General features: G+C 40.7%; 1 protein-coding gene across 10 annotated transcripts in view; it reads left to right on the top strand.

The window, feature by feature from the left end:
* trioa (trio Rho guanine nucleotide exchange factor a) overlaps positions 1-12,460 on the top strand; it is a 111,393-nt gene extending 98,933 nt beyond the window's left edge. For 5 of the 10 annotated variants that reach the window (XR_014530549.1, XR_014530550.1, XR_014530551.1 and 2 more), the window contains 21 exons: positions 2,352-2,447; positions 2,624-2,772; positions 2,862-2,928; positions 3,467-3,570; positions 3,690-3,759; positions 3,844-3,933; positions 4,064-4,156; positions 4,259-4,309; positions 4,392-4,469; positions 4,577-4,768; positions 5,297-5,477; positions 5,950-6,201; positions 8,035-8,282; positions 8,393-8,531; positions 8,612-8,639; positions 8,736-8,898; positions 9,030-9,151; positions 9,251-9,329; positions 9,823-10,023; positions 10,179-10,317; positions 11,888-12,460. Coding sequence is in view for 5 of the 10 variants with exons in the window: in XM_083523321.1 (XP_083379447.1) it covers positions 2,352-2,447; positions 2,624-2,772; positions 2,862-2,928; positions 3,467-3,570; positions 3,690-3,759; positions 3,844-3,933; positions 4,064-4,156; positions 4,259-4,309; positions 4,392-4,469; positions 4,577-4,768; positions 5,297-5,477; positions 5,950-6,716; positions 8,035-8,282; positions 8,393-8,531; positions 8,612-8,639; positions 8,736-8,898; positions 9,030-9,151; positions 9,251-9,329; positions 9,823-10,023; positions 10,179-10,317; positions 11,888-12,433 (3,603 nt within the window). In the remaining 5 variants the exon portion in view is untranslated. Of the gene's footprint in view, positions 1-2,351; positions 2,448-2,623; positions 2,773-2,861; positions 2,929-3,466; positions 3,571-3,689; positions 3,760-3,843; positions 3,934-4,063; positions 4,157-4,258; positions 4,310-4,391; positions 4,470-4,576; positions 4,769-5,296; positions 5,478-5,949; positions 6,717-8,034; positions 8,283-8,392; positions 8,532-8,611; positions 8,640-8,735; positions 8,899-9,029; positions 9,152-9,250; positions 9,330-9,822; positions 10,024-10,178; positions 10,318-11,887 lie in introns of all 10 variants that reach the window. The other 5 variants (XM_083523321.1, XM_083523318.1, XM_083523319.1 and 2 more) reach the window with 1 other exon arrangement.

Raw genomic sequence — 12,460 nt, forward strand, 5'->3', positions numbered from 1 at the left:
TCCTCTTACAGACAAATATACTGTTAATTCTAATGTGAGCAAATTCAGTGAAAATGCACCAGGTGAATATATGGGGCTAATCATGCCAAAGAACAGCTTGTAACACTAATTTGTTTTTCTCTTTTGTTTTGTTCTCGGCTGTATCGTTTGCCATAGCATTATGTTGATTTGTGTCCTGTCTTTGTTTTATCTCAGTTTCCATACCTTTCCATTTGACTCCTTCCCTTTATGGCCTCCCTCCTTTCATCTCGCTTTCTGTTCCCATGCTTCAGCTTAGCCGCAAAACACGAAACCCATGTCTTTTGAATTTTCTTTACATAATTTGTTCTAGCTTGCTTTGTTTGGATAGTAGAGACACAGATGCAGCGCTCTTTAGAAAATGCCCCGTGTCATTATCACCCAGGTGTTTATAGAGGCAGATTTACCTTTCTGGATTTTGCTGTATTTCCCCCTAGTCGCGTTTTTTCCTTATAGTTTAAAGTTTAACGCTTGCTCAAGTAGAATGTCCCCCCTCCCCCCATTTTTTTCTGTTAGTTTTATACTTTGGACTTTGGCTTTTCTACTTGTCATGTTTCTATGTAAAATCTTCATGTATAATTAAGCATTATCAAAGCCGGTTCCTCCTGATCTGCTGGAGGTATTATTTTCCCTGTTATTATTATTATCATTATTATTATCGTTATCATTATTTTATACCGACTGGGTGCCTCAGAGTGTGTCGTATCTGGAATGTAGCTTCAGTACTAGCATGCCCATATGCCGTAAAGCAAAGAGGAGTGTGTGGGTGTATGTGGGCCAGAGGGGTGTCATGTGTCTAATGACTCTGAATCACAGAGAGCATCTCTCGCTCCCAACCCCTCGAACAACCACTCCCATTCCCCATCACCTCTCCCCTCCCCTTCCTCTGTGCTTTACCCCTCATTATCCACTCTGGTGTCTAATTGGCATGTAAAAGCTAAGCAGACCAGAGGCCACTCCCAGACACAAATTGGAAAGTCTGGAAGGCACAGCAAGGGTGAGATTTTTCTGCTGGATTCCAATCTTCTTTTATGTTATGGCTGAATTACTTCTGATTGTTCATAATAGACTCCTAAAGGAACATTGCTTTTTCAGCATCATATTATGTCTCACTTCACACACTTGTCAACTTCTGTGTCTGCATTCAAAAGCTGTGATCAGCCTCTTGAATTTTAGTCTAAAATTTGTTTAGATTAGCAAACATTAAGAAAGTGTCTCACTTACAAAGGATTAAAGAAAACAGCAGTTACTGCTTTGTTGCTTAAGCATGAATTATTCATTAATGGTTATAAATGCGATCATATAAAGTGGTTGTTTTGTTGTTTAGTAGCCCTTTGTTTTTTTCGTATTTTGTCTAGTGTCATGAATCTGAACAGATTAGACACACATTTAAAATGAGACAAAAGTAATATAAATGTCTCCTGCTCTATCTGTTCTTTGAGGTTTTATTTATATATTTATATATATATATAAATAAATAAAAGCCAGTTTGCCAGAGATAATAAATAACAGGAAATATTTTTGGAAAGTCTGTAAAAAAAAACAAAACAACAACTTTGACCTAAAATCTTTAGCCACTTACCCACCTCTGGTCCATTTAAAGGATTTACATAAAAGCCTGATTTGATAAGCTGAAATCCACTACAGAAGCCGAGCTGCTTCAAGAACATGGCTCTGCGGCATTATTTTTTATTTAAGTAGTCCATTCGGCCAACTGAAATACTTTTTCATTGTTTGCATCTGAACTACAGTGCACCAGGGAACAGCACCTGGTTTAAGTATGTTTTATTAGATTGTTCATATAGTTTTTTCTGACAGTGTTGTGTTGCTGAACATAATGCTAATGTCTGCTGGAATGTTCCTTCTTTTCATAACAAACATGCTTCTTTCCATATCACAATTGGGTAAAGGATATCTCTGATTGTTTTTTTACTATGTATTTCATTAAGTTGTTGCTCTCATGGCTAAATAGACTTTAGCCCAGGAGACTGTCGGCCCAGAAAACAGCGTATTTATATTCTGTTTTCAGAGGATCTGGGACAGCTTCAGAAATGTCATTTGTGCCATAGTGACTGCATTTTCAGATTCACTTGCGCTCATTTGATTTTGTCTAATTGGTTACCTGTAAGAAAGGGAAGTTGTGAGATCAGCTCTTTTTGTGTCATGTTTTTTAAGACTAGGAAAGTAAATGTAAATTAATCGGTATAAAAACGTCTAGCTTAATGCTATAAAATTGTAGGCTGACCTTTTTTTTTTTTTTTGTGTACCAGATTATAATTTTTTTTTGACTTTGATGATGCCTTATTTATTTTCTCTCGACTCGTTTTCCACAGACGTCATCGCGTCTTTCGGTCCGCCCCTCTAGCTCAGAAACACCGAGTGCTGCAGAATTAGTCAGTGCCATCGAAGAGCTGGTCAAAAGCAAGATGGTAAGTATCATATAGGCATGTATATGACGTGTGTGTGTGTTTTTGTATAGTTTGATCGGGTTGTAATGTAATGTTAGTGTGCTGAAATTCTTGGTATACCTTGTAATGTTGAGGTAAATGAACATTGATTATAGTGTTTGGAGTGATTGTGTGTAACGGGGCTGCTCTCTGCTCAGGCTCTCGAGGACAGGCCCAGCTCTTTGTCTGTTGAGCATGGGGACAGCAGCAGTCCTTCCTTCAATCCCTCAGACAACTCGCTTCTCTCCTCCTCTTCTCCCATCGATGAGATGGAAGAACGCAAGACAGGTTTCCTCAAGAGACGCCAGTAAGGCTTCAATCAACACACAAAATCATTTCCACCTGCTTCAGGATGTTTTCTGTTGTTGGTTCACTGTCCTGTTTCTCTTATTGTAGCTATGTGCTGCTGGAGTTGGTCGAGACAGAGAGGGACTATGTGAGGGACCTTGGTTTGGTGGTCGAGGTATGTTTTTTTGCTGTACAGTCGATTGGATTATACATTTTTCACCAAGTGTATTTTTTTTCATTGATCATTAAATCAATAAATATTGTAGTTTTTTATTTATTTATTATTTTTTTTTGTACCTACTTAAGGTCAGCATCATCGGGAACTATTAACTTAGACTAGTTAATGCCTGTATAAGCACACATTTTTCTTGATCGGTTCTGCATTACCATGTCACACAATGTATTATGCACACAATTTGAAAATAGATTTCTGGAAAAGGACAAGCATTAGTCTGGTAACTTGTTGCTTTCCAAAACCATTTAATTTTAATTACATTTCTATAGTGTTCCAGATCCATAAAGAGCAAACCAGAGGGGACAGTAACAAGGAAAACCTGAATCCCAGCTTCTGTTTAGTTTATGGTTAATTAGATAAAAAAAAAAAAGACGTCTTGATTCTATTTTTAAACAGTTTCATTTAGAATATTTTTATTTTTTATTTTTTTTACAGTCTGTAAAAGCCGTGTTATTTTTTTTATTTTTTTGTTTAACAGGGTTACATGGCCAGGATGAAAGAGGAAGGCGTTCCAGATGATATGAAAGGAAAAGACAAGATTGTGTTTGGCAACATTCATCAGATCTATGACTGGCACCGCGAGTATGTGCTCCTTCTTTTACTATGAACATGTGCAATGTTCATTTAATTCTTTAGAGCTTTGTTGGTGTTCTGTCTACATCGGATCTTATTATAAGTACTAATAATCCTTGTTGTTTCAGTTTCTTTTTGGGAGAGTTGGAAAAGTGCCTTGATGACCCCGATCGTCTGGGACTTCTATTTGTGAAACACGTGAGTACATTTCTTCATGTAGTGCCCATCGAGACATTCTGTTTTCCATATCGCACGTCTTTATTGTGTTTGCTCTTGTTGCAGGAGCGGAGGTTGCACATGTACATTGTTTACTGCCAGAACAAACCCAAATCTGAGCACATTGTCTCAGAGTATATTGACACTTACTTTGAGGTACATGCTTTTTTTTTTTAGTCTGTGCTAGAGTGATTTAAATTACAATTAGATGGATTAACTTTTTTTTTTGACTGTTCAAACTGTGGTTTGAGATTAAGAACATTTGCTTTGTGCTCTTTACTGACAGGACCTAAAGCATCGTCTGGGTCACAGGCTGCAGATCACTGACTTGCTCATCAAACCAGTGCAGAGAATTATGAAGTACCAGCTGCTGCTCAAGGTGAGGATCCCTATTGTGTTCTTTAGTTTTTTTTTTTTATTTAATATTAACGGAGCTCTAACTAGCATTCCCTGCTGAGAATACTTTTTTTTTTCCTTCTAGGATTTTCTGAAGTTCTCCAAAAAAGCTGGGCTTGACTCACTGGATTTGGAGGTGGGCAAGTTGTTCCTAACGAGTTTTAATGTATGTATATTTGGTTCGCAGTGTAATGCTCAGTGATGTTCTTTCTTTACAGAAAGCGGTTGAGGTCATGTGCATTGTACCAAAGCGATGCAATGACATGATGAATGTCGGACGACTACAGGGATTTGATGTAAGACAGTCAGTGCCTGGTCAAAATGAAAAATCCAGCAATGTGGACTAATAGCTTTTTTCACCATAAACGAGCGAATTCAATTTTGGTGTTATTTTGTCTTTCAGGGGAAGATAGTGGCTCAGGGCCGGCTTCTCTTGCAGGACACTTTCATGGTGTCAGACGCTGATGGGGGCCTGCTGGGAAGGATGAGGGAGCGAAGAGTCTTCCTCTTTGAGCAAATGCTTATTTTTAGTGAACCCCTGGATAAGAAGAAAGGTTTCTCCATGCCTGGCTTCCTTTACAAGAACAGCATCAAGGTAATTTCTTATTTCTAGGCCTGGTCTGGTACTTCTGAAAGAATATTAGGGCTGCACGTTTGCTGGTGTGAGCAATGTACTATAATGCAATACATAATATATAATAATTGGTAATATTTGCACATCAGGTAATAGAAGAATAAAATCTGTGAAGACTGACTGAATGTGGTGATCATTGTAAGCCTATATTTGCCAAAGAAACGTTTGTATATATCACGAAAAGATCATTATATTTTTATTTAGTTAAGCAAAAAAGGTCAGGTATATTTTCTACTATTGTTACAATACAAAATGTTTGTGCATATTTGTACATGGGTAATTATTTTTGTTTTTGTGTTTTGTACAGTACTTCAGTTATTTTTAGTTTTGATCTATCAGGTCTCAGAATGATCAACATCTTTACATACAGCAAAACAACCTTTTTATCAATTTCTCCAGAATATCAGAATTTTTGTCTATTCTTTGCATCCGTAATTTAATAAAGTGTAGGTTCATGAGGATGATCATTTGCAATATGTTTGTGTGCAGGTGAGCTGTCTGGGCCTGGAGGACAGTGCAGACGGTGACCCCTGTAAGTTTACTTTGACCTCCAGAATGCCAAATGGCAGCATTGAGGCCTTTCTCTTGCACTCGTCCCACCCTGGAGTCCGGCAGGTCTGGACCCTACAAATCAACCAGATCTTGGAAACCCAGCGCAACTTTCTTACTGGTATTCCGATTGCACTGCACTGTTTTGCTTTAAAATGACTTACTTTTGAAAGGTTATTTTTTTTAAACCAGGCATGAGGGCTTTGTGCCTTAGTTAGGTTTTTTTTTTTTGGGCAAACAATATCGTAAACAAACCCAACCAGCCCAAGTGTTTTCTGTCAGTCATAAGGCATTTTAATTTACCGTTCCCATAACATAAAAAAAAAAAGCTAAGTTTTTATTTGTGTTCTCACTTATAAAGGTAGCAAACAAGAACAGTTTGACTTAAAAAGTAAAGAAATTGCAATGCTTTGAAAACAGTAGTAATAATAGTAAATATTCAAAAGGAAATATATGTACATAACAGAAACAGCATGTTGTCTGCAGTGTCTATAAGTCTTAATGCACTCTTGTCTAAATAAACTACTGTTTACTGATATTACTTACTGACCCCCCTCCTTTTTATTTACTTATTTATTTATTTTTTGTTCCAGCGCTGACCTCTCCTATTGACTATCAAAGGAATCATGTGGGAGCCAGTGTGAGCGCTCCGATTGGTTCTTCTGTCAATAGTGAAGGGCAGGGAGTGGCTCGTGGAGGGGGAATAGCAGTCCCAGTCGCATCAGGCTGTCGCTCTCGCCCCTCCCGTATCCCTCAACCTTCCCGCCTTCCTCAGCCTCTCCGACATCAATCTCCTGCCCTGGGCCCCGGAGCCAGTGAGTCGGATGGCCCAAACAAAATCTCAGGTATGCCCCCTAGGCCTCTCCCTTCTTGCACTACAGACCCTGACACAAGCAGAGACACGGCTAAGCTGAAGCTTTCAGACAGTCCTCAGTCTAAACGCAGTGAGCCCGTGGAGGACATTTCCAAAGAGAATCAAGATCTGACCCTTCCAGACCAGATCCCTCGAGCTACAGTGCCCCCGTTAGCACTGGTGAAGCCCAGACCGGGAACTATCTCCCCAGTGGGCACTCCGCTGGCCACGTCAGGTTTCAAAGACTTCCTGGCACCATGCAGCCCAGGGCCAAAGAATGGTGGCTGCTCCACTCCTTCCACCACTGTCAGCTTCTGGAGCTCCATGCCAGGCTCTCCAGCCAGCCGGCCCGGCTCCTTCACCTTTCCTGGTGAAATGTGTGAAACGCTGAGCCGGCCCAATCAGAACCAAAGCCACCGACATTCCAGCCACAGTAAAGATGCAGACCGCATGAGCACATGCTCCTCGGCCAGTGAGCAGTCCATCCAGTCCACCCAGAGTAACGGGGTAAGAGCTCTGCTTCAGCGCTTTTTGCAGCTCAGCCCCAGCAGCTCTCCTCTTCAAGATTCTGCTGCTTTTTGTCCCTCTTTCTACTCAAGTATTTACTAACCCCACTTAGAATCTGTCTTCTCTCTGCCTCCAATGACTGGGATTTCCAACTCTGCATTCCTGAACTGTAACACATCTTTACTGCCACTCAGTGTACTAACTTCTGCATCTTTGTATGTGGCAGATTCTGGAGAGATAATGTTCTCTCCTCTTTTACCAACTCTCACAACACTCTCACTTCATTCTTTACTTATAATGTTTGAGGACAGGCTTTTTCTCTCTTCTCTCTGTGGACTGCTGCCCTGTTAACCCTTTTTATCCTACTTTGAAAATATCGATCAATTCTCTCAGCTTTTATTAATTCTAAGGGCGAAAATTGTAGCTTTAGCTAACTAGTTTCTATGTTGGGATGCACACTGTAGTTCACAAAGTGGGCACATTAAATGAGTCATAAAAAATTTACATTGATGATTATTTGTCTTATGTTATTACATTCTCCCTTTTTTTGTGAGACACATGATTGGGTTTCATTACGCATGGTCTCAAGTTTATACTCAAACCACATGCCCTTATCTGCCCAAAGCTATACATAAAATGCTGGATACTGTATTGTGACATGCAGGTAATTAACTATACACACTGACCAGGCATAACAGTATGGCGTTATTACATTATAACAGGTGAGTGAATAACTGATTATCTCTTTATCATGGCACCTGTTAGTGGGTGGAATTTTTATTAGGCAGCAAGTGAACATTTTTTTCTCAAACTTGATGTGTTAGAAGCAGGAAAAATGGGCAAGCATAAGGATTTAAGTGAGTTTGACAAATTCTCATGGTTAGACGACTGTTTCAGAGCATCTCCAGCCTTTGTGGGTTTGTTCCAGGTCTGCAGTGGTCAGTATTTATCAAAAGTGCTCCAAGGAAGGAACAGTGGTGAGCCGGTGACAGGGTCATGGGCAGCCTAGGCCCATTGGTGCAGGCCAACAGACGAGCTTTTGTAGTTCAAATTGTTGAAGATATTGCTGTAAATGCTTGATGGGTCAGGACTGTTTTGGCCGTAAAACGGGGACAAACACAATATTAGGCAGATGGTCATAAAGTTATGCCTGATCGGTGTCTAGTGCATGAATGGTATGGGGGTGTAATTGTTTGTTGCACTGCTTTTGTGTATATCATTAGCTTAATAATATGAGCATTGCCCAACACAATTATCCTTCTGTATTCCAGACTAAAGATTTATTTTGTATTTATTTTGTGTGTGTTGACATTCACAGAGTGAAAGCAGCAGCAGCAGTAACATTTCCACAATGCTCGTGACGCAGGACTATGTGGCTCTGAAAGAGGATGAGATTAGTGTGTGTCAGGGTGAGGTGGTGCAGATTCTGGCTTCAAACCAGCAAAATATGTTCCTGGTGTTCCGTGCCGCTACAGATCAGAGCCCAGCCGCTGAGGGCTGGATCCCCGGCTACGTGTTGGGCCACACCTCAGCCAGCACCCCCGATGCCCCAGAGGGAACAATCAAGTAAGTGCAACATTTTCTGAATTTATTCTGCAAGTGCTTTTGATTTGGTTTTTGCTGATCTCAAGTTGGATCATAGGTATTAAATCAAAAGATAACTTTTTTTTAACTAGGAAATCATCTTCATGGCACACATCCCTCCGTATCCGTAAGAAGTCAGAGAGAAGAGAAAAGGAAGGAAAGAAAGAGGCCAAGCTTGAAAATGGATACAGGAAATCCAGAGAGGGTTTACCAAACAAGGTGTCTGTAAAGGTAACACATATTTCATATCCTAGTCCTATAATTGCAATTTGACCATAATCTCACTTTTCCTTAAAACTTTTTTTGTGCAGCTTCTAAATCCGAATTACATCTATGATGGTAGGTTTGCTTATTCACCTTTGGTACCTACTCTTAAATACTTATTTCAGGTGTTTTGTGATTCTAAAATAACGATTTCGATGATCTTTTCTCCAGTTCCGCCAGAAATACTCGTTCCGCTGAGTGACGTGACCTGTGATAAGGGTGAGTGTGTCACACTGAGGTGTAAAGTGTGTGGCCGCCCCAAAGCCACCGTCACGTGGAAGGGACCCGACCAAAACCTGCTGACCAACAACGGCCACTTCAGCATAGTCTACAGGTGCTTACATGTGTCCGTATGCTGTATACATTCATATACGCTCTCGGAATGTTATACAGACGACACTGTCAATTTTCATCAATACATCCTGCATGTAACGTTGCATTTAAAACATGATGTTCATCATGCAGTGAGACTGGTGAGGCCACTTTGCGCATCGTGGGTGTGGCTGCAGAAGATGATGGTGTTTACACCTGTATCGCCACTAATGATGTAGGGAGTGTTATGACATCAGCCAGTCTCAGGGTGTTGGGTAAGTGTACATGCAAACACAGCAGTGTAACTCTATTGTACTGGTGAAGAACTATGAACTAATAAGTTAAAAAAACTTACTCATTTTACCTCCTCACAGGTACTTCCAGTGATGGACTCCGGGTCATGTGGAAAGACAACTTTGAGTCTTTCTACACCGAGGTGGCAGAATTGGGCAGGTAAGATTTAATTGCTGTGAATTTGTAAACAACCTGCATGTTGTGGTAGAAATCTCTGGGGGTAATTTGGATTTAACTAATAAAGATTCTTCTGTATATGAAATTAAATAAAAGCAAAAAAGTTTATGACTAGATCTGCCCTGATTTACTTTGCTACAGATAGACTAACACTTGGTTGCGGTACTGCATCCTGTAATGCCTAATGAAAGCTTTAAATTAAAGGTTAATAAATTGAAGGCTAAAGTAATCTGAATATATTTTTTAAATATTTTTAGCTCATCTAAGGGCATGAAATTATGAATCAGATTCACTCGGTGGAGAATCGTAATGCTACCCAAGTGCATTTTAATATATTTCGGTACTGAGTTAGTTGACGGTATAAACATTTGCACTTTGTTTGTGATAAAGCACTATGTAAGAGCGTGTGTATGAGGTTGTGTAGATCTTTAATTAGTCGGATTAAAATTTATCGTAAATGTGTTTTCTGTGCCAGGGGCCGCTTTGCTGTAGTGAAACGCTGTGACCAGAAGGGAACTAAGCGGACTGTAGCGGTTAAACTGGTCAATAAGAAATTAATGAAACGCGATCAGGTCACACAGGAACTCAGCATTTTAAAAAGACTGCAGCATCCTTATATAATCAGCCTACAGGACATCTTTGAGACCCCCAGCAGTTACGCACTCATCCTTCAGATGTGAGTACACAGTGCCGTTATACGCTTTTGTAGTGGCACCCATTGATGAACACATCAATGGTATTTAAAGTGAGCCTTTGTGTGTGTGTGTGTGTGTGTGTGTGTGTGTGTGTGTGTGTGTGTGTGTGTGTGTGTGTGTGTGGGTGTGGTTTCAGGGCTGATCAGGGACGTCTGCTGGACTTCATTGTCAGCTGGGGGAACCTTACAGAGGAGAAAGTGGCCTTTTACTTGCGGGACATTTTAGAAGCTTTGCACTACCTACATAACTGCAGAATCGCTCATCTGGATGTAAAGGTCAGTTTAAACATAATTTTTTTAACAAATGAAAGAGTGTTAATTCACATTGTCTGTCTGTCTGTCTGTCTGTCTGTCTGTCTGTCTGTCTGTCTGTCTGTCTGTCTGTCTGTCTATCTATCTATCTATCTATCTATCTATCTATCTATCTATCTATCTATTGGGGGCAATTATTATTATTATTGGGGGCAATTATTATTTGATCCTCTGCTGATTTTTTTTGTTTAACTTCTTACAAAGAAATGAACAGTCTAGACAGTCTTTATGGTAGGTTTATTTCAACAGAGCGACAGAATATAAAAAAATCCAGAAAAAAATAAAAGATTGAAGGAAGGTTAAAAATTAATTTATATTTGATCGAGTGAAATAAGTATTTGATCCCCAACCAACCAGCAAAAAGTCTGACTCCCACACACCCAAATTAGTATTTTTTAGGAAAGTGCACCTAATATCAACTCATGTGCCAGGGACGAGATTGTAGACCTGCACAAGGCTGGAATGGGCTACAAGACCATCAGATTGTTGCCTTGGCTGTATGTTTTTGGTCACTGTCATGCTGGAAGACCATCCACAACTCATCTTCAGTGTTCTGGCTGAGGCCTGGAGGTTCTCATTCATGATTCTGCAGTGCATGGCCCTGTTCATGTGGTGAAGTCTTCCTGTACCCTTAGCAGAGAAACAGCCCCAAAGAAGAATGTTTCCTCCTCCATGTTTGACAGTGGGGATGATGTTCCTGTGGTCATATTCAGCATTTTTCTGCCTCCAAGCGAGTTGAGTTGATGCCAAAGAGTTACATTTTGGTCTCATCTGCCCACATCACATTCTCCCAAGCTTTCTATGAATCATTCAGGTGTTTGATGGCAAACTTCAGACGGTGCATTCTTGAGCTGAGGGACCTCTGTGTGTTACCAATGGTTTTCTTGGTGACTGTGGTCCCTCATTCATTAACGAGCTCCTCCCATGTAATTCTGGGCTGATCCCTCACCTTTCTTAGAATCATCCTCACCCCATGAGGTGAGATTTTGCATGGAGCTCCAGAGCGAGGGGCGATTACTTTATCCTGTATTTCTTCCATTTTCGAATTATCGCACTAACAGTGGTCTCTTTCTCACCAAGCTTCTTGCTGATGGTCTTGTAGCCCATTCCAGCCTTGTGCAGGTCTACAATCTCGTCCCTGACGTCCTTCGACAGCTCTTTAGTCTTTCCCATGGTGGTGGACAGGTTTGAATAGAAGAGGTTGATTCTCTGACGGGAAGTTAATGGTTGGGTTGGTTGGGGATCAAATACTTTTCACTCAATCCAATACAAATTCATTTATATAAGATAAGACAGCTTTTCTGTTTTTCTTTTTCTTTTTTTTTCCCTTTCTGTTAAAATAAACCTACCATATAAAAAAATTATAGACTGTTACTTTCTTTGTAAGGGGGTAAATGTACAAAATCAGCAGGGGATCAAATAATTATTTTCCCCACTGTGTATGTATATATAATATAAAATAATAAATATATATACAATATATATATTTTTTCTAATCTAATCAAACATTTTATTTTCCCCAAAACTGAATTAGCCTGAAAATCTGGTGGTGGATCAGAGCTCTTCTCAGCTGACTGTGAAGCTGACGGATTTTGGAGATGCGGTGCAGCTGAACTCCGCCCACTACATTCACCCTTTACTGGGCAGCCCTGAATTTGCTGCCCCTGAGGTGATTTTAGGGGAGCCTGTCTCTCTAACCTCTGACCTCTGGAGCCTTGGGGTGGTCACCTATGTGATCCTGAGCGGGGCGTCACCCTTTCTGGATGAGAGTGTGGAGGAGACGTGCCTCAACATCTGTCGGCTAGACTTCAGCTTCCCTGACGATTACTTCCAGGGCGTGAGCCAGGAGGCGCGGGACTTTGTGTGTCTGCTGCTTAGGACAGAGTCTAACAAACGTCCCTCCCCTTCTGTCTGCTTACAGGAGCCTTGGCTGAGGCCAGGGAATGGCCAGGGGTCTACCGAGGGCATCGACACCTCCAGACTCATTTCCTTTATTGAGCGGCGCAAACACCATAACGATCTGCGACCGTTAGGGGGCATCAGACCCTTCCTACACAGCAGACTCCAACCCAGGATCTGATGACGAAAGTAAAAAAAAAAAAAAGAA

The sequence above is a fragment of the Silurus aristotelis genome (assembly GCF_946808225.1).
Source record: "Silurus aristotelis genome assembly, chromosome: 21".
Classification (NCBI taxonomy): Eukaryota; Metazoa; Chordata; class Actinopteri; order Siluriformes; family Siluridae; genus Silurus; species Silurus aristotelis.